Source organism: Sceloporus occidentalis, unplaced genomic scaffold (assembly GCF_023333645.1).
Source record: "Sceloporus occidentalis isolate IW3139 unplaced genomic scaffold, rSceOcc1.0.p SCAF_5, whole genome shotgun sequence".
NCBI classification, from domain to species: domain Eukaryota; kingdom Metazoa; phylum Chordata; class Lepidosauria; order Squamata; family Phrynosomatidae; genus Sceloporus; species Sceloporus occidentalis.
The window spans coordinates 163,530,164-163,552,923 of NW_028316985.1; the positions used below are offsets into that span (position 1 = coordinate 163,530,164).

Genomic DNA, 22,760 nt, shown 5'->3' on the forward strand with positions numbered 1-22,760 from the left:
TGCCGAAAGAAGGGCAACCAAAATGGCAGAAGGTCTGAAAACCATGCCCTAGGAGCAGTGACTTGGGGAGCTGGGTATGTTTTAGCCTGGAGAAGAGAAGGTTAAGAGGTGATATGATAGCCCTGTTTAAATATCTGAGGTGATGTCATATTGAGGATGGACCAAGCCCATTTGCTGCTTCACTAGGACATGGAACATTGGTTGCAAACTACAGGAAAAGAGACTCCACCTTAACATTAGGAAGGATTTCCTAACAGCAAGAGCTGTTCAATAGTGGAACACACTCCTTCAGAGAGTGGTGGAGTCTCCTTCTTTGGAGGTTGTTAAACAGAGGCTGGATGGCCATATGTCGGGGATGCTTTGATTGTGTATTCCTCCGTAGCAGGGGACATAGCAAGGGGTTGAAGTTGATGGCCCTTGAGGTTTCTTCCAACTCTATGATTCTATGATGAAGCAGAAGGTCCAGTTACAGAGGTGTGAGGTTATCTTTGCCTGTTGGATTGGTGCTGAAACCTTAAATCTGGTCATAGTGAAAATCTCTGAACTCAGGTTTTTTTCCCCATTGACATCCTACGCTGGCGATTCCTGTTTACTTTTGAGTTTGCTCTGAAAAACAAATTGAATTTGACTAGCTTTAAAGTGTGGCAGAAGAGACTTGAAAGAGAATATTTTAATAAGTTTCCACTCAATTATTTTCATCTGTTAAAATGGCATTGTGTTGAAACCAAGAGTCTACTAATCCTGGCAGCCTGCTGTGTCAGCACTTTTTTCATTTTTTCATGGCTTTGCATTTTATTAAATCAATATATTCCTTTTGGCCTCACTATAAAGGAGGAAGCTGTGGTGGGTCATTTAGGACACTCCAATACAGATTTCATGATTTGTGCAACCTTAAGCTGGAAAATAGTATACAAGGTCACTCTAAGCAATATTATATATATTCTGAAGGAAAGCAAAATAATGATGAAATTAATTAGTAATTTCCTGTCAGGAACTCTTATGGGGAAAAAAAATACTTCGAGAGAATGATGCTAATAATATGAATTGCTTGCTATTTTAAAATAATTGCAGCTGAAAAAGCACAAGGAAACCCAAAGACTCACTTCCAAATATTTTAAATATCTGAAAGTGGCTCTAGAGAGTAATTTGTATTCTCCAAAGGTCTTTCTCCTGCCTGGAAAAGGTGTGTGTTGTTCTTTTTTAAATAACAGTTCCTGATAAATATTGCTGTTATTTTAATGGGGAGATTATATTACCCCCCCCCTTTTTTTTTTTTTTTTTTTTTTTTGCAAATAAAGATTTGATGAGGCAAAGACAAATTACTTCTTGCACTATTCCATGCGTGCAAGAATTAACTAGTATTGTCTTCATAGACTTGACAGCAGCTCTCTAGGATTCTAGATATGGGACTTTTTTGGCAAGCTGCACCCAAAAATACCAGCTGTCTATGGTTGGTATCCTATGGAATCCTGGGACTTGCAGTTTTTTGTGGGACCAAAGGTCTCTGCGAGAGAAGTCTAAATGTCTCACAAAACTGAAAATCCCTTTTGTTACATACGCAGTAGCAAAGTCTCATTGCATACCAAGAATCCATTGTCTTTGTTTATACCTTTGCTAATGGATTGAAATTCGTGAATATAATTAAGTTCAGCTGTTTCTCTTTCAAGGCTTCTTTTGAAATTCCTTCCTCAAGGACTGTGACCTTTAAATCCCCTACTGTATGTCCAGAGAGGTTGAAATGCTCTGCGGCTGTTTTTTTGGGTATTGCCACTTCAAATGTCTAGCCTGTGTCCATTTATCCTCTTGCACAGAGAATGTTCTGTTTGTACAATGTAGAATTTTATAGGAGTTAAAGTACAGTACTTACATTGACCCATGGATAAGTAATTCTGGGTTTTTGGGGTCAATTTTTTTTACTAAAATTTCTAGACCTATGCTCACCCTTCAGATTTGGATCTCATAGAAATAGGCATTGTATTATTAGTGTCAATTATTTTCAATATCTGAAGCTACTTAGGGTCAGGCAGACCATTTCTGTTGACATGTGACTGTGCTGTTTTCAAGTCATTTTGTATCAATCCATAGCTGGAGCGTGTCCAAAGGAGGGCAACTAAAATGTTGAAGGGTCTGGGAACCATGTCCTATGAAGAACGACTTAGGGAGCTGGGGATGTTTAGCCTGGAGAAGAGAAGTTTATTATAGCCCTGTTTAGATATTTGAAGGGATGTCATATTGAGGAAGGAACAAGCTTGTTTTCTGCTGCTCCAGAGACTAGGACCCGGAACAATGGATGCAAGCTACAAGAAAAGAGATTCCGCCTCAACATTAGGAAGAACTTCCTGACAGTAAGGGCTGGTTGACAGTGGAGCAAACTCCCTCGGAGTGTAGTGGAGTCTCCTTCTTTGGAGGTCTTTAAGCAGAGGCTAGATGGCCATCTAGCTTTGATTGAGATTTCCTGCATGGCAGGGGGTTGGACTAGATGGTCCTTGTGGTCTCTTCCAACTCTACGATTCTATGATTTTATGATTCTTATAGAGCATGCAATAGTATGCTATCAAGGTTACAGTCAGTTTTAGAGGTTACTCTTTCATTGCCGATGATGAGCAATTTTATGATTTAAAAGTTGTCCAGTTAACATGTTTTCTCTTTTTTTTATGATTAAGAAGTTGTTGAAAATAAGTGTTTCTCCTTTGTCAAACAATATTTTCCCAAATGTCCTCAATCCGTTTGCAGTTAATGACAATACACCTACACTTAACATGCATATTTTAAAGTAGCAAAGAGCAAATGGTTTTTGTTGCAAAATTTGTTGAGAGGAGTTTTGTCTTTGCTTCCTCTGTGGCTGAGAGAGTGTGATTTGCTGAGTTTTCATGGCTGAGTGGGGATTTGATCCTCGGTCTCCAGAGTCGTAGTCCATCCCTAAAACCACTACACCAAACTGGCTTTCAACAAAGAGCAAATATTGAGATGCATTTCTACCTACCCTGTAACAGCTTTGAGGAAAATACAGTGGACCTTTGTTATACGCTGGGGTTTGGTTCCAAGATCTCCATGTATAACAAAATCCGTGTATGCTCAAGTCCTATTAAATATAATGGCAGAGCAAAATGGTGTCCCTTAGAAAAATGAAAAATCAAGGTTTGATATTTGAAATTTATATTTTGAAACCGTGTATGCTTGAATCTGTATATAAAAAATCCATGTATAAGAAGGGCCAACTGTAGTCCCCTTTTCAGATGCTGTTTGTATTGAAAAGAAACCTTCCATTGGTGCTGATTCATTTTTACAAAACACAAAGCAAATTAAAATGCAAAAAAAATTATTAAGCATCAAATCTCATTTAATCCTTAGTGCAGAACTATGAAAGCATTTGCATTCTGTTTAAATAGCAAAGAGTGTGTCATTGTTATCTTGCAAGGAGTTTCCTATGAATTAAGCATACTGAGAATTTCTGTTGGCCAACATGTGCCTCTCTCTGAAACAGTGGGAGGCTATGTGTTAGAGTATTTAGAGAATGACCTAGTATATGGGCAAGCTGAAGACATCTGCCGCTCAGTCTTCACTCAGCCATCACCTCCTATAGAAAGAGCAAGCCAGAAACACATTTTGCGTGCTACATTCAAAGATAGAAATGTATTTTGGCTATTCTTCAGCATTTCCCTCTCTAGTTTCTTTCCAAGGCTTCTGGCTGACACTCTCAGCTTCTTGACCTTAGGGTGCTGATTACCTGCGCTAGTTGCAGCTTATCACTCAACTATGTAAATTACCATAGTGAGCAGCAGTGTTGAATAAAAGAAGTAAAGAAGAAAAGGGGTTAATTATCTTAGAAAGATGGCAACTCACAGTGAAGGGAAATAAATTGAGTGGTTATTTAAGTATTAAAGAGCCAGTGCAGTGCGATGATTTGAGAGTTGGACTAGGACTCTGGAGACCAGGGTCTGAATCCTAGCTTGGCCATGTAAGCCTACTGTGTGACCTTGCACAAGTCACACTATCTCAGTCTCAGAGGATGGCAATGGCAACACACCCACCCACCCACCCGAAGAAATGTCCCAAGAAAACCCCATGATCGGGTCGCCTTAGGGTCACCATAAGTCAGAAACAAAGGCACACAACAACAATTTAAGCATTGCTCAAAAAAGAGGAAATGGAAATAGAGAAATAGAGGGTCCATATTTACATCTCAGTGTCATATGCACATTCGGATCTATGTGCAAATGTAGATATAGTTACTACAATTTAAATAGGAATAATACATTTTGTAAAATGCAAAATTAAAAAAACACTCCAGTACCAAACTGATTGTTTCTGTGGCATAGTAGAGGTGTGAGACTATCATGGCATTTAGAACAGTACCACAGTGTCAGCCATAGAAATAGTGTAACCCTTAATGCAGAGAGAGAACAATACCATATGTTTACGAAGTGGTAAAAGCATTGTCAAAAAAAAAAATCTACCTGTAGAAGCAAATTTATTGGTTCTGAGCAGACTAGCATATAGTAAACGTAAAACAGTCTATTTTTGTATGCCTGAGCATTGAAAAATAGTTCTGGCCAGTGTTCAGTGTGTATGTGTTTTATGTGCATGTGAGAGAAATGCTCAAGCAGCCAGATCTCTGCATATACTTTTTCTTCTCTTTTTAAACTGCTTGTTGGTTTGGCTATAGAAACGGCTTCAGAGACCAATACAGATTTCTCCCTGGTGTGCTAATATATTCTTTGGATTCTGCTCACTGATTTCAGCTTTATGTCCAACCTGAGACCAAACCCAAGTGTATCCAAGTGGAACTTTAAACCTGAACTACGCAGGGTCTGACCTCATAAGTCAGGAGTGAACTGTGTAACACATAGCTGGCCAACAATTTGTCCATTCTCCAGCACCATTTTGTGGACTACAGCCTCCTGCTGGACTAGAAGGGTCTCCGCTTTCATTTGAAAGAGTTGCATTAATATTTCTTGGTGTTGGATGGAAAATTTTTTACAACTTATGGATAAGCATGAGGCATGTTAAATAGATAGACGTCCACTTCTTTTGTGTTCATGTATCACTTCATCTCCCCCCACCCTCGGTTTGGTTTGCTTGTATTAAGAAAATGTAAATATATTCCTTATGATATAACCCAGGGACTGGGAGGAAATAATGGCTATTTGATATAAGAGGCAAACAATAAGACAATAATGTTTCATACCAAACTTATCCTAAGGAGACGGAAGCCTGCTAAGGCTGTCCATAATGGCAATTACCTGTAAGCAAATCCTGTTAACATAATTGAGGTTCCTTCCAAGTAAAGCTTTTTATCAGTTCTTCCAGATCAGTCTAAAGAAGCGTGAGTCCTGGTCCTTGGGTCTTACCACTTGGTGTCACTTCTGCATCCATTCCTTTTTTTTTCTTTTTTTTTTGGGGGGGGGGGGGCTATTTGTAACAATTTCTTCCAAAGGGTTTTTAAATCCAAAACACTTCTACTCCTAAACAGGGATTAGGCAGGGACTAGCCCTCAGACCTACAAAGTTACACCATTCCTGGGCTAGATGGACAGGTAGGTCAAGGCAGCTTGTTATGTTTCAGTCCATTCCTAGTTCTTAGCTCTTGCCAATATTAATAGGGATGTGTTTGCATGCACCCCTCTTTGAAGAAAACTTGGACTATGCTATAATATTAATTTGAAATGATCAGAAATATTGTGGATTTGTTTAGCTATTTAGAGTTTAAAATGTCTTTGATCAGACAGTTCAGTGTTTTTTTCCCCAAATGGCTGAGGTTTCTCCCTAAGAAAGTTGAAAATAAAATATGTAGTTTTGGAGAGAAATCTTGACAATTCTTGTGTCTTCATTCCTGTTTTGTCTGCAATTTTGTTGTTTTGCTGTTATATGTCTTCAAGGCAACCCTGATCTGTGGTGACAGTGTTACAGGGATTGCTTGGCAAGATTTAGTCAAACAAGGCTTGCCGTTGCCTTCTTATTAAACTGAGAAAGTATGACTTTCTTTTATTTAATGAATTTCCATGCTAAGCTGGTCTTCCATGGGTTTTCCAAAATCCTTGTCCAGCACTGAAACCACTACACCCTACTGGCTGTGGCGGCTACATACAGCTAACTTTTCCTATCAATCACAATCCATAGTATTTTCTTCAGAGTGGGGGTACCTTTTTCTTTCAGACGTTTATACATAGAATATGCATGAATGTTGTATAGAGTGGATGTAGTAATGAACTCTGAGCAGGATAATTAAAAAGTACACTTGCTAAGTGCTCTCAGCCAGTAAGTATCTATTGATGTATATAAGGCAGTTCATTACACAAGTTTGTATAACTTTCAGGCTTACTTACAAACTCTGCAGAAATCTCTGTATCCAATTAGAGTTGTTTCATGTTTTGGAATCTTGTGAAAACAAAACAGCTAGACACATTTTTAAAAAAGGAAACTTCAGAGTCGTCTTGTCTGCTTATGTCATCCCATATTTTCCTCCCAGTAATTACTGATAGAGTTCTCCTTTTGGTACAGTATGCGCATGGAACAAAACAGTTTAAAAATAGTGAGTGCTATCCTGCAGCCTGCAAAAACATTAGGATAAAGTAGGTTCACCTGCCCATGAAAGTCTTTGTTTGGCATCCTAGAGGGAAATTGTAGTTGTATTGCCTGCATCACAAACAAACCCTCACTTAATAGATCTGTTACATATTTTACTTGAGCAGTTAATGTAGTAGTTATAATTTTGAACAGTAGGGTGTATGTAATTGGCTGTTTAAAAGTTTTACTGCTCAAAATACTCTGGTTTTGTACATTGTCTTTTTTGCCATTAGTTATACAAAGGTTGCCCTCTAGTGTCTAAGTAAAATACCATTTCTTACATGTATATTATCTGGATCTCTGTTCTTGAGAGTATAATGCAAAGTCTGTATGGAGAAAATGCATAGATCTGTAAGTGACTGCAAAGGCAAATAGTTCCAAGCACCAGCTAATTAGGTGCAAATGAAGCAAATAGTTCACTTTCTTGCACATTTATTTTAAAAGCTCAAATTCAGTATATTGGTCTGCCTATCTAAAAAGAAATACATAAAACTGGTAAACCAGACTTTTTGTACAAGGCAGTTCCAAAATCCAGGGACTATCACCAATTATTCTATTCTTCATTGTTTCCATTTTCATCCCTAATGGTGATAGCACCTGTAGAGGGTTTCCAGGTGTGCTTAATTTGGATTGTGATGGAGATGCTACATCATATATGCTAAAAGGATATCACTGCATGTGAATTTTCATTTGCTAAAATGTTTGCAAAACATGTCTGTGGTTTCATATGCTGTTGTGAGATTAGAAAAGGGGGAGAATATTATACCTTTCATTGGTTAAATATGTATATATATTATCCTAAGTCAGCATTGTGGTAATAAGCAGACAAAAAACTTTTGAAGTTTTGTCTCTGTAGAAAAGATACATGGTTAGTATCAGAGCTTCTTCTACGGTCCACCTGCCTTGTGGAAGCTGATAGAAAGAGAGCCATACTATTCCAATGAATTTTAATAAGCTAAAATAATGACTCTATTCGGGAAATCTATGTAGTTTAGCCTTAACAAATTAACAATTTAATTGATTCTACCCAAGTTCTTGATAATAACTGTTGAAAATACTACTTCATTCTAGAGACTCAACCTACGATATTTTCTTAATCTTCTGTTACAGCTCTTTAAAGGTGTTATGCATTGCTTTCGAAGTGTTGCAGGGCTTGCAGTACATGAACAAGCATGGAATAGTCCACCGAGCTCTTGCACCTCGAAACATCCTCATGGATCAAGAGGTAAGACTACACCATTTATTTCAGTCTACATTGTTTTTCTACATAATTTTGAGGGGGGGAAATATCTCTTATAAATCAGTAACTTGCAATAAAAGGTATTGAAATTGAAACTGCAGGCAGATTCTGGGAAAGTTAATGAAACTAAAAATTAAGATGGATTCTCATACTGACATTTACCAATTTGTAGATTTATATACATCAAAGACTGAGTACCTCAAGCCTTGTTTCTGTTTCTACTCTTCATGGAGTCCATATCAAGCCTTCTGGGCTTCCCCATTATGGATACTATAATTTGGTGGTTGTCCAGCTGTTGTGTGTGTGTTTTCATTTTTGTAAGATTTGAATGCCCCTTCTGAACCTTGACTACTAATTGTTGTTGTTCTATTTATTTATACTTCCCTTTTCCCCAGGATGAGGACTCAAGGTGCTTGCAAATTATGACTACAATTTATTTATAAGCATACAAAAAAACAACAATAAAATAGAGCTAAACTATTAACAATATCAAAACATACAATTATAAAGAATGAAAAGTAGTTAAAATTGTTTGTTTGAAACAAGCAAGCTTCAACCCATCTTCTTTTTTCAATACTGTTAACATTTAACCACTAATTTGTGGTCATAAAAAGACAGTAAATTATGCTACAGGCTTTTAGTGTATTTTACAAAGAAAGAGCATAATAACAAGAACTCTGGGGATGGTTTCACTGAGATTGTGACAGTAATTGAAGAACATGATGCTTAATCAAAAATTTTCCTTTTTATTCCTTGTTACTCAGAGTTACTAAAAATGTGTCAACTTCATTTCAAAACTAATTCTGCTATCATTTATTATTTGTATGTATTTTTGTATTTTATTTCAAAAATAATTATAAAGGTAAAGAAAGAAAGAATACAAAAAACAGACAAAACAAATCAAAAACAAAAAAAGAAAAGAAAAAATTGGGGGAATTAAAAAGTCTAGTTTATAAACTAATTGTATGTTCTGCCTTTTTTTAAACAGGGGCATATTAAATTGGCTAAATTTGGTCTTTATCACATGACAGCTTATGGTGCTGATGTTGATTTTCCTATAGGGTAAGTTGTACATTGTCAAATTCTAAATATTACACATCATGTCTGCACTTTTTGAAACTGTTTTCTAAAGACTGACAAATTTAAAATGGCGTTTCCCCCCATTATTTCATAAATTTCAACTTCACTCATTAAAATCCATTTGCCTGTTTGCTTTTCTAGCCGTGTATTCAGTGTATCTTTTCAAGGTGACATTATCTTTAAATGTTTGTGTGAGTGTAAGGAGAGAGAGAGAAAGAGAAGGGTTTTTTTTAATTATCCTTCAGAGATACATTGTTTAATGAGACAAGTTTTCATTATGCTTAATCTGAGGATTAAGATATGCCAGTGTTTTAATTATCATTCTGTTTTTATAGATATCCATCATACCTGGCACCGGAAGTAATTGCACAGGGAATTATCAAATGTAGTGAACATATGCAAAGTGAAAAACCTTCAGGGCCTAAATCTGATGTGTGGTCCCTTGGTGTTATATTGTTCGAGCTTTGCATGGTATGTAATTTATGTGACTTTGGCCTGTTACAGACTGCCAAAATAAAGCTGCTTCGGGTCTCTTTGGAGGTATGCTGTTTAAATGATGCATGCATCCTAAGAATCCAGAAGTTGCACCAAAGCTGCACTCCAGTGCTTAGGAATGGAGTGTGGCTTTGGCATGACCTCCGGACTCTTAGGACCCATGCATCATTTAAATAGCATACCTCCAAAGAGACCCGAAGCAGCTTTATTTTGGCAGTCTGTAACAGGCCTATGTGTATTTTGGCTGTCATTTTATGTAGTCGCTTCTGACCCAAACATCTTTGTGTAAATGTGTTTTTACTCCACTCAAGCAGTCTTCACGATATGACACCAGATACCAAGCAGGGGCTTATCTTACTATAGTAGCACATGGGGGGGGGTGGGGGGAGGCCCACAAAGTTATAATACTATAATGTTCAAAAAACAATCACAAACTGTGATTATGGAGGGTTGTGGAGAAAATCAGAGAAGGGTTCAGTTGAAAAAAAGAAATAAATTTACCAGAAAATAAAGTAGTATTGCAGGTTGAGTCACCCTTATTGAGAAATCTGAAATATTCCAAACCTAAAACTTTTTTCATAGATGGCTGAGATAATGACACATTTGTTTTCTGATGGTACAGAAAAATAAAAGAATTTTGTATTTAGACATGGGTCTCATCTACATGATATGTAGATTAGATGTAAATCTACATTGTGTAAATATAGCCATTCCAAAATCCAAAATGATTCAAAATCCAAAACACTCTGGTCCCAAACATTTCAGATAAGGAAGAGTCAACCGGTACATGATTGCCTCAAAATTTTGTTTTTCAAATACAGAGGTGTACACTGTCTCTATCTTATATAATACACTACACATTGCAAACCTATGTGGTAAAGATTTGTTTTAATATATTAACAACACTGGGCTGTAATTTAGTAAATTTCTCTTTTGACTTGCATCTTTGGTTCTCCCAAATAATGATGTACTCTTCAAGTTCTGAGACACTCCAATAAACTTATTTTGGAAGGGAGGGATCTCCCATACGAAGTCATATGGGACAGCTTAACCTTAAAACATACTAGCCCAGTACAAGAGTGAAAATTAGCCTTCACCACAGTTGCTCACCCGTTTAATAAAGAGATTGTCCAACTAGTACAGCCAAATGTTAATTGATTCATAATGATTTTAGAGTTTCTAATGGGCATGCATCTGTTATTTAAGTCAGTATAACTGATTGTCCAAACAAAACATGTATAATTATGGATGTCTGTGTTAACCGAAGATTTAAGAGCCTACAGTGGCTATGCATTTTATAATGATGCTTCATTAATCACTTATCTTATTATTGCCTTCAGGGCAGAAAACTGTTCCAGACTCTGGATGTAGCTGAAAGACTGAAACTTATATTTAATCTTGGTGAGTAATGTTAACTATAAAATCCCAGATGAATCAACAGTTGTAATATTGATTTGGAAATGCATTGTTTTCAGAATGTATGAAAGATGAAAAATTAAACATGTATTAGAACAACACTGCCCATGAACAGCAGATGGATATGGTTAGTAGAACTGTTAAATGCAAATCCTAAAGATTTAAATGGGTGAAAAGCTGGGGGGAGGGGGGACTTGCTGCTTATTTTAGTTGTTTATTTTCAGTTATATCTGTAATGTGATATGTCACTTGCAAACATTACAGAAGTTATAGTTGTTTCTGTGCTGCTAAGTCTGTGGGCTGATCCTACCATTAGGCTGTACTTAGTGTTATCCCTGTTATCAAGGAAACTTATCATGGACACTTCATTTGTATAGTGCACAAAACACTATTGCACAACTATCAGCAAGCATGGAAAGGATTACTTTATACTTAATGCAAAACACTATAACTAGGTCTCATTATTCACCCTAGCTTGGCATTCCAAGAGAAAAGAACATGGGATCACCTGTATTCCAGTTCAGAATAACATGGGGTCATCACTGAACTGTGAGAGTCATGGCGAACAATTTTGCCAGACTTAATTAGGTTTGTTGTCCTCAAGAAATTCTAGACAGGAAAGGAGTAGCTTGCTTTTGTGCATTGGATATAGAATTGCTCCTCCTAGCCATACCAGGAAATATTAGCAGGTCATGCTGGTGAATCAAGGGTCCAACTTGATATAGAGGGGAAAAAATACATATCTGTTCTCAACCATGATAGACCAGTATCTGAAAAGAACAGGAGCCCTGGGCCACAAGCCCTTACATTCTCATATAGTTTGCCAGGGTTGCCAAGTCACTACTACAAAGCACATGCACTGCAAAAGTTCCATGAAGCTGACAAATTCTATAGAAATCACAACTTCTAGGCATCAGTAGGTCATTTACAGCCTCCAGTAAGGTAAACAACTCTTCTCCTGTCTTTGTTACATAACCCAATCCCCAGTCTTTCAATGTCATAGAGAACAAAATATGCTATGTAACCTTCACAGTGTCAGCTTGTTCTTTTGGAAGAATTTTCCTAGCATCAGGATATACAAAGAGTAGAGATGAAAACATTTTTTGTATTAGCACATGCAAAAACATGTTAGGATTTTCCTTCAAGGTAGCTGGCTCTTGTGCAGTAGAAAATTTGTTTAAATTTTCACTATATGAAGCCACTGCTTGAAACCTCTCCTTGGTTTTTTATCCAAGAGTGAAGGGAAGCATAAAGGAGCTTTCCGGGTCATCTTCCTGGTGCATCTTGGGAACCCCAGTACCACCAGCTGAGAGGAAGTCCAACTTCCATCAGCCAAGAGTATGTGTGTATGCTTTTCTCTGCTGTAAAACATGTACTGCATCCATTAATCACCCACAAGTGCTATTTGTAACCAATAGCTTTGTCTCATCTTGGACAACCTCACATGTTCTCTGTTTCCATACATGTCTGTGAGCAGGTCCTCAATTATTACATATATATAGTAAAGCAAACACTTCAGATAGGAGATACTGGGTAGCTGCTGCCCTTGTTTTATTATCTTATACTCTGTTTTAATGTGTGAATTACTATGTTTTAGTTTACTTTTTTTTAAAAAATCCTTTTAATTTTCAAAGCTTTTTATTGCATATTGTTTTTAAATGACATGAGTGGCTATGGGTTCCTTGTTTGGAGAAAGGCAGGATATAATTTAAATAAATAATAAGGTGATGAAAGGTTAAGATAAGGTGATGGAGAGGTAAGATAGGATTTAGCTATCATTCAATTGATTGCTGTACATGGAGTATCTATCGATTTATTATGAATTATTACTTTTATTTTTCTGCCTACCAGGGCACATAAAGTAAAGTCCATTAAAACAGGGTAGGAAAACCAATATGTCCTTCATTTTAGGTCATGGGCCAGCCCTGAATATTTGATACAATTTGTTCTCTTTCATTTTCAGGATGTGTAGATGATATCTTAACAGTACTAGCTGAGGAACATGGATGTCTGGACATTATTAAGGTTTGAACACCTGCATTCTAAAAGTTAATGTGACTTTAACTTTATAAAATAAATTTCTACGTGGAAATTCATCTTAGTCTCTTAGAATTTGCACGTGGTAGAAATCTTTTGCTGCATGTTTCAAATATTATCCAACACAGAAGGTGTAGATTTTGTAATGTGATTTAAATCCATGTTCTTAGAATTCAAAAAGGAACATTGTTCTCTTTCATTGTGAATTAAAGTCTTCATTAGCTGGACATACTCCATCCCATACAGTATGCAGATTTTGATAATGGTATTTGTTCATTTTTCTACTAGGAGGTTCCCGAAAATATTTTAATTCTGCTGAGGAAGTGTCTCACGTTCCAGCCTTCCAAGAGGTGAGTACATGCTGAAAATACATTAAACAATTATTATACAATTATGTGAACTATCTTCAAAGTAAGAGAAGTAAATCTATCCTGCTACCACAGTTTCCCCTACTTACTCATAAAAATGATGGCTATATATGACCAATTGATTTTATCTCTTATAGCATACTTTATATCCTATTTTATATTTTCTATACTAATTATATCCTAATTTATATTTTATTATATGTATTAGTTGTTTTTACAGTTTGTCTTTTAACTGAATAACTTGCTTAATTTTGTGTAGTTTATATTTTATTACTTTTAGATTGTACACCATTGGCAGGTTACATGCTGTTTTGATGATGCCTGTAAAGTACCATGCAAATTTATGGTGCTATATAAATAAACAACAACAACAGTAATAACAACAGCTACTGAGAGTGGTTGGAATCCTGTGCCAGCATAGTTATGCAAAATGGAGCAAGAAAGTACAAAGACAAAAACAGCAAGAGGCAAATATGTGTGGTGGTAATGGGAAAAGTATGTTGCAACCTGTTCCTGAAATGCCTTGATTCTGAGGGTTCATAGAGCCCAGGCAGTATAGAGGGCTGACTTGGACAAATTGCCTATTGGCTGGCACAGCCAATTGTCCAAACCTCCAGTCCGATACTTGTTCAGGTCCATGGATCCCTAAGAGCCAGACATTTGAAAAGCATGCAACATGGAACCACCAGTCTTCTTCCATCTCTACCACCCCCTCACTGCATAGCATTATAAAGTATAACCACTAGCATAACAAACTGTTATGCCAGTTTCTGAATAGAATCCAGCCCAAATAGGACTCCACTCAAAATCTGTATAAATACAGATGTGTGGAATTTTTTTTTATTTTTATTTTTTTATTTTTTATTTTTTTGTGCTGAGTATATTAACAGCCACATCTAACAGACAGCCAAAGGACAGGAAAAGTGTGGCCCTCCAGATGTAGCTAGATTACAACTCGCATCGGTCCTGGCCAGTGTTGTCAATGATAAGAGCTGGTAGAAGATGAAGTCTAACAACATCTGGACCGTAGTGTTACAAGATCAAGAGCATCCCAGGCCTTGAGATTTTACAGCCAAAACGCAAGAGCTATGGAGGCACCTGGGTGATGTCATTAAGAATGATATATTAAGCATCAATAACAGTTGCTCAGAACATGTAGCTCAAATAATAATAATAATAAACACCAAGTCCATTAAATGTGGAAATGCATGTCTGGTTGAAAGTTAAGTTTTCCAAGCTCTGTACTAAACAGGGGGAAAACACTTTTCCCAGAACTATTTTTATTGCATTTTCAAGCACTCCTTTTAAGAGTACATGGGAGCTACAGTTCAATCCAGAACTGTTTTACAAGCTCTGCTTTGAACAATAAAGTCTATAGCAGCTGTTCCCATGCAGTAGAGCATTAGGATACCAAGAATAAACAGAAATACAGAATTTTGAAGCCCTTAGATTCCTCAGCCTGAGAACCAGAGAAGAGAGTATGTGATCTGAGCATCCTGCTGTATAGCCACATCTACCCCAACTAAATTTGGCTTCTCGCTGGCCAGTTTGCACATTACACAAAGGAAAATCCAGGTTTGCCACCAAGTATATGGTCAGCTAGGAGCTATAGCCAGACATGGATTCCATCCTAATAGCTACCTTGAATCCCATTTGGGAGAAAGGTGGGATATGAAGCCCATAGATAGATAGATAGATAGATAGATAGATAGATAGATAGATAGATAGATAGCATACCTCTGTGTGTGTGTGTGTGTGTGTGTGTGTGTGTGTGTGTGTGTGTGTGTCCCCAAGAAACATGATGGCCAGTATGGACTATCAGTGACAGAAGCAATTGTGTTGTGAAGATGAATGGTAAGGAAGCAAAGACAGGATTCAATCCAGAAATTGGAAACGTTACATTTTTAAACAACAAATAAGAAACTCCTACAACTGTCATGGACACTTAGCAATCTGGCTGGAGGATTCTGTGAATTGTAATCTCTGGCCTGAATCCATTAGCTAGTCTCACATAAAGTACCTGAATGGTAAGCAAATATTTCAATAAATCCTATTGATTAAATAGATTTGCTCAGGCTGGGACTAACAATTGGATTTAGCCCACAAAGCCTACGCTTCCCAAGCTCTAAATTAGTAATATTGCTTTCTAATAGAAGATACACTGTGTAGAAAGTACTTCACTTACTCAGTTTTTGTATTTGGATTTTCATGTACATTTTTTAAGGAGTTCATTTTCAAAAGAGATCTGATATTTTTCCTGCCTCCTTTTTCTGTTATTCAAGGCCTACACCTGACAGGTTACTGAGTGACTCGGTTTTCAGTGAAATCTCATCTTTGTATCCAGCCTTTCACAAACCTACCACCCTTTTCTCGCCTACTCTAAGATGTGCTAACTTAACTCTTCCTGAGGATATTAATCAACTGTTCCAAGGTAAAAAAGAAACAACAAAAGCTAATATCTAAAGACCAGTATTAGAAATCATTTTGTACAACTATCTAGTCACTTGTGGAAAATTTCCTAATAATGAAAGAATAAAAATTATAACTTACAATTATAATTAATGAGAAGTAACTTCATTTCTGAGAGTCACTGTAGTATAGTGGTTTGAGCACTGGATTACAACTCTGAAGACCAGGGTTCAATTCCCAGCTTGGCCATAAAACCCATTAGGTGACCTTGGGCAAATCACATGCTCTCAGTCTCATGGAAAGGCAATGGCTCTGAATAAATCTTGCCAAGAAAACCCCATGATAAGTTCACCTTAGATCGCCATAAGTCAGAAAGTACTTGAAGGCACACAACAACAACTTCATTTCTTATATAACTATTTAAAGTAATTTTTATAGTTATAGGGATGTGGCCTCGTTTAATTGTTGAGGTGGAATATCATATGCTTTATTTGTTGCCTTGTGCTCTGTTGTGGCATTGGCAAAATGGAATTGAGGAAAGTATGTTTTATATCATTCAGATTTTCTTCATAGTATCAAAAACCATTTGTTTTCTTTAAAGAAATGAGAAACAGGGGAGATAAAGATTTGGTTTTAAAAGTCTTAACTGGAGCTTATCGCTCAGCATTTTAAACAGGCTCCAGCCTCCAGGGCTGGAGGTGAGGATTATCGCACAGTAAATCATGGCTGATTCTCCAACTGTCATCAGCCTGGATCCAAGCCGCACTCCGCCAGCACTTTTTAGAAGTCGGAAAGCTTTCCAGTTTCCAAAAAGTGCTGGTGGAACATGGTTGGGACCCAGACTGATGGCAGCCAGCGGTTCAGTGGTGATCCTCACCTCCATCCAGCATCCCAGTTCCAGCCCAGAAGGCTGAAGCGAGTTTAAAATGCTGAGCGATAAGCTCCTTTATAAAGTATAATTTTAAAAATTATAACTGAAGTGGTAGCTAACTATTGGGCGGGATTTGGACTATAACCCCAGCTAATGACTTTTTAAAAGTAACTTTCCAATCTTTAAATGTATGTGTTTCTGATCCTAAGCAAATTGTTTCTGTCACAGTACTGGTGTATTTTTGTTTGGTGACTTTCTGGCTGTTGAAGAATATTGCACTTGTTTGTTGTTGTCTGTTGTGTTTCTGACTTATGGCAACCTTATAGTGAACCTGTCACAAGGTTCTCTTTGCAAGATCTGTTCAGAAGGGGCTTGCCCTTGCCTTCCTCTGAGGCTGAGAAATTGTGTGATTTATGATTGTGAGATTGTGATATCACCCGATGGGATTCCATGGCTGAGTGGGGATTCAAAACCTGGTCTCAGAGTTGTAATCTACAATCACTCAGATCGCTGCACTACACTGGCTCTCAGGTTCAGGATTTATCCTGCTATAGAGCTGGAATGCAAATTATGGTGTGTTAATTACTATAGTCTGTCTTCGTCCAACTGCATCAAGACAGCATCTCACTTTTAATTCTACTAAAACAATAGAGTCTCAGGAGAACAATTTCCCATGTTCATAGTATGACATGTTATATTGACTAAGTGATCTGACAGTTCAGATATGTACCACCATGTCCATTCTAAATTTATTTTATTTAAAATGATTCAACGTTTGAGTGCTCTTAAGAGTTTGTCACAGTCATATGTGTGTTTGTGTATTTGTTATCCTTACAAATGTTGTTTTTATGTTTAAAATCTTATTTTATGTGAATAACAATATTATTTTTTTTAAAAAAGAAAAGAGTTCTTTACCGTCTTCTTAATACATTTGTGCAGACTCTGAGCCTGTGTTGTATATTTTAACCAGAAGGCTCCAGTCTTTGTCATGCATTTGTTTTGGAGAAAGAGAGAGAGACAGATTGCTCGGCTGGAACAGATTACCATATTAGAAAATTCAATGTGTTTATAAATAGCAGCAGTTAGAATGATCAGAAATGAGACTTCTGTTGCTTGTACTTCAGTGACCCAAGATGGTAGGAGATTTTATTGCCACAACATGAGATTTTTCTAGCCTCACAGAGACGACTAGCTCTTGAAAGCTGAAGAAAAGAAATATTGTCAAACAAAGACCCATAGAATCATAGGCTCAGTTCATTTTCAGCTTCATGTACTAGAGCTAAAGAGGGCCCTTTCCTGAGAATTTAATTGAGACCCAACTTGTTGTTATAGAAATTGCTGGACTACAACTCCCATAAAGCAAACCTAGATTTTGGGAGTTATAGTCCAACATCTCTGGAGGGCATCGGGTTGGCAAAGGCTGCCTTAGCAAATATAAACAACACTGGGCCACTGAGTCAATGGCTACACTCAGGGCACAGCAACTCATCATAGGTACAGTTTATTTAAATTGTTCATTTTGAAATCAGTGACAGGTTAAGGTTTTGTTGTTTCGTGGTTTCTGAAGGATATATTTTTATGGTGACATTTGGCCACAAATTTGATATGGCTCAAGTCAGCTTTTCCCAAACTGGTTCCCTTCAGTTATTCTTAACTTCAGCTTCCATCATATTTGGCTCATGACTTTGCTGAGGATGATGGGAAACAAAAATCACCTGGAAGTCATCAGGAATCATGAGGGATGGCTGTCTTAGGATACATTTTGGTAATCATTCAAAGTTGCATGAGCAGAAAGCACTTGAGGCAAACTTGGTGGATTTTATGCATTCTGTTATTTATTGCCACCACGTTCCATTAAGCTAAAAAATAGAAGTATATTTTAAATGATGAATAAAACATGTATTAAATGGTTCCCTGATGCACGTATTGCATGTTCTGTTTTCTCCTACAAAATCAAGATGGAGATGTCATTGTGTTACCCCTCTCACTGTGGGACAACCCCATAGTTTGTCCAGCTGCCTTTGTCTTCCAGGGAATTTCGCTTCTAGTGCTTCCAAAGGGAAGATCATTTATCTCTAATAATATTGTTTGAGGAATTATTCCTGTTATTATATGTCTAACAATGCAGGGGAAAAACTTAAAGAGTTACTGTCTTTGTTGGCTTCTGTTAACAGAGGAAAATTCCGATTACCTAGCAGAGAGATCAATTGAAGAAGTTTATTATCTCTGGTGCTTGGCTGGAGGAGACTTGGAGAAAGAGCTTGTCAACAAGGAAATAATTCATTCAAAGCCACCCATCTGCACTCTTCCAATGTAAGGAGTGAAAAACTACTTTTGGGGATGGAAGCTTGAAGAAAAGAGTTAATTTGTAAAGTGGCTTTAAAGGGGAAATGCAGGGTTGATTTTCCCCAAAAATGCTATTATCATGTGACCCTATGTAGCTGGTAATGTACTAAATTTTGTTGCCATTTCAAAATCTATGATCTGTGATGCAATTTCCCTATAATTCCTGTTTTGGGAGATCCAGTACATAAAACATTAAATGAAATATTTATGCCATGAGAGAGATGGTTCTCATAACAATTTGACTTGTTAGAGCTTACCTTTTGAAATTCAAAGAACTTAAATTTAGTCATGGCCAACTTAAATCTCACTGATTTCAGTAGGTCTTTTCTGTGTATGATGAGCTAGGACCAGTATCCAAAGGTGTTGTTCTGATGGTGCAATTGATGTTGCACATGTGGACATTTAGTTCCAGACTATGTGCATGGAGGAGAAAGAATCAAATGTGATTACCAGTTGTGTAATTGATTGTAGAAGAGATAACATCCCTAGCTCTTTGTAAGAACAAATACGGTATGCTACTAATGGAAGAACCAACAGAATTATCTTTGTGTAATAGAATTCTGCTTGTGTAGCTAGAAGAGCATACGATTGTCCCCTGCTAATAAGTGCCCTGGATTTATACCTTGTCAGGATCATTTAAGATTACTTATTAGGACCAGGCTGGCTAGTCCATACTTCTATTCATGTAAGACATGTGTATTATTATGCCCTTTGTTTTTCATGAGTTACTTTTATTTCTTTTCCTCTGAAGACCACAAGGTGGCACACTGGATCTTCCATCCTCTTTTCTTTCCTCCAAACAATCCTTGTTTTATTATAATAAAAATAAAACCAACTCAGCTCCATATAAATAGATATAGAAAGAACTGAAAAGGGGGACTAAGTGAGTCCTCAGAACAGCATTCAACAACAGGGATAATGTTGCATACTAAAAAACAACAACAATATTCTCTTCCCATCATTGCTCTGCTTGATTCTTTGAACTGGGATGAAGGCCTTGAAAGATACTTGCAGGACACAATCTGGTTGAATTAAAGATACAACACTGGTGAATTTAACATTTCTTTATACCGCCCTTAGACATTTATTTTGTCTCTAAACCAGTGCTGATTTTAGACCCTGTGGAATCTGAAACAGGCAGTGGGAAGTGAAATGTCAATATATGTCTTCACACTGGATGTCTTGCATCTCTAAACCCTGGATCATGTTTTATTTTGTTTCATCTGAGGGTTTTTTCCTTCTAAATAAAGTCATGTTTTCTGGGTTACCTTTTTGTCCTGTCAGTGCCTCTCATCATATTAAGTCTGCAAACTAGATATTCTCCTTTAGCTTGTGGATTTTATTTCCATCTCAGCTCTTATAAACTCTGGCATGTTACAGACCGCTGAGAAGCAGTGGTTTGGCTCTGCCTCCGCTTGCAGTGTCCGGGAACCGCAGCCTTTAAATGGCGTGGCTCCCGGACGCTGCAGAGAAGGAGCGCAGAAATCACGCTCCTTCTCAGGCCCTGGAAGAGGCGCCGCGAGTGCCAAAAAGCGCACTCGCGGCGTCACTTCTGGTGCGCCACGTGCAGACACAGAGCGTCCGCTACGTCAAAATGGCGGTGCCCATATGAACAGGCCACCGCCGTTTTGTATGGACTGAGTCCATGATAGGGTAAGGGGCGTCTAGAAGAGACGCCCCTTTTTCAAACTGTAACCCGCCTCTGTTTCTGTATATATCATACTGATCATCTCAACAGAAATGGCAATAGAAAGGGACAGTTCCTTAAAATTATACAACAGCTAAATTTAATCAAATGCCAATGGAAATAAAATAGAAACATCCCTATTCAAAATAAAATAATGTTAAAAATAAAATTAAGATTGCAGTAGGAAGAGCTTAACTCTCCTACAAAACAGCAAGACATTTTGGTGCACCAAACCTTTTCCCAAATGATTCCTTTAGATGTAGTTTAATGGGAACTGTAATCCAACAAGTCTGTATTATCTGCTCGGAGAAAGCTAAAATTATTATATCTTCTTTTTTTGCCTTGAATGCTTTATTCGTGTGTTCATCCCACGGATTTCCTAGATAAAGATAAAGTGATGAATTCTGTGCATTAATCTGTGAAAAACATATTTTGAAACAATTTCTGTTTGCTTTAGTTTTGTGTTTGAAGATGGGGAAAGCTTTGGACAAGTGCGGGATAGAAGCTTCCTTTTGGATGATACAACTGTCACACTATCTCTGTGCCAGCTTAGAAATGTAAGAGGAAATATGTTTCCCTAGGTTGGAATATTTATAAACATAAGTATACAGTTATACTGTGTATTTTGAAGAGAATGTGTAAGCATAGTGAGAAAATGTTTAGATAGTACCTGTTCAAAATGTTGAAGTATGTTCGGTATCACTTATCTTCCACCACTATCCCATTAAATCTTTATTTAAAGTTAAGAAAATACCATCTTGTTTTAGGCCTTCATGGTAATAATTCTTCATTTTAGCAATTATAGTGCTATAAAATTTGCATTTACTATGTGTGGAAGTTGCAGGTGGAAGGTTGTTGACATTGTGACAATGGTTTGACCTTTGTGGTGTGCTTAATCAGTTGGGGGGGGGGGGAATGTTCAGTTAAATGTTCTGAAGCAGTTTTAAACTTATACTGCACATGCTGGTTTGTTGGGGAGAGTTGTTGGTTGGTGTTTGTTTGTTTGGTTGGTTGATTTGTGCTAACATCCTATTTGTCTGGACCAAGGGCATGTTGGGCATAATCCAATAAAAATGAATGATAGTTTAGTCCCCCTGCAACTCATGGAATGCAGAACTACTCATAAGTTCTCAACCTTTGGTCCTCCAGATGTTTTGAAGTTCATCTTCCAGAAATACTAACTAATGTGGTTCATGGTCAAGGATTCTGGAAATCCAAACAACTGGAGGACTAAGTGTTGATAACAATTGATCTAACTAAAACATGGTGTTCTAAATTGTATGGGCGGAAGCCTGGCATGAATAGGAAAAGCTCTGTGCTACACATATTTGCCATCAGTGTATGAAAAGAGATGAAGATGGGATTGGAGCCAGCATGTTCATATTGCTTTCCCCTGCCCCCTCTGAGTAGTTCTGGATAAGAATTTGAAGCCAAACACCCAAATACAATATTTCGAAAATATGAGTCTCATATTGAAGTTTGTAATCAAAAGAGGATTAGTGTTGCATAAGTAAAAGACATTTAAAGTAAACTGTACATCCCCAAAGAAGATAATTCTGTGGCTTCACAAGTAGGACCTGAATTGTATAAGAGCATCCCTGCGGTGGTATTAATTTTAATAATGCTGGATTGTTAGGTCTACAATTTATTTAAGATGTGTTGAAAGCTATAGCTAGGAGAACACTGATGGCTAACAAGGTCTCTCTTCATATTGATATCATCTTTCTTGTTCTATGTGAACATTGGTTGCAAAGAAGCACAGTAATATAAATATACAGTAAGATAAATTTCAACAAGGTTTCTACAGTTTTCTGCTATTGCTGGAAAATTGTTCCAAATTAGAACATGAACCTTTCCAAAAAGAAAAGCCAAAGTTGTTACCTGATTCATCACACCAATAGCTACTGTAAGTCAGAGATGGAAAATAATGTCTTAAAAGTCATGGCATTGCCTGTAGTAACAATTAAGTAATGTATCAATAATTTAAATAATGTTCCCAACTCTTTTCTTAGTAACCAATGTGAGCTGTTCTCAGCAATTATGAGAGGAAGAGGTAAATGGTCTTCCACTAGTTTAATATTTCTATTTGTGATCATAAAGGCCTTAATAACCATTGTATATGGAGGTGCCAGGTATATAAAATAATGTTTAGGGTTATATTCTGGGAGCAGGAAGTACATTTGTCCTAGTGTTGGATGGAAATGCGCTCACCACTTCATATTGGTAAACTGAACCAAGTTCAGAA

At 37.2% G+C, this 22,760-nt stretch overlaps 1 protein-coding gene across 2 annotated transcripts in view; it reads left to right on the top strand.

Moving 5' to 3' along the window:
- The window catches only part of TBCK (TBC1 domain containing kinase), a 103,293-nt gene that overhangs the window by 24,326 nt on the left and 56,207 nt on the right, over positions 1–22,760 (top strand). For both annotated transcript variants that reach the window (XM_089526015.1, XM_089526016.1), the window contains exons 4-12: positions 7,677–7,791; positions 8,795–8,868; positions 9,222–9,357; positions 10,722–10,782; positions 12,761–12,822; positions 13,123–13,184; positions 15,485–15,633; positions 18,657–18,795; positions 20,973–21,072. In XM_089526015.1, coding sequence (XP_089382141.1) covers positions 7,677–7,791; positions 8,795–8,868; positions 9,222–9,357; positions 10,722–10,782; positions 12,761–12,822; positions 13,123–13,184; positions 15,485–15,633; positions 18,657–18,795; positions 20,973–21,072 — 898 coding nt within the window. The remainder of the gene's footprint in view (positions 1–7,676; positions 7,792–8,794; positions 8,869–9,221; positions 9,358–10,721; positions 10,783–12,760; positions 12,823–13,122; positions 13,185–15,484; positions 15,634–18,656; positions 18,796–20,972; positions 21,073–22,760) is intronic.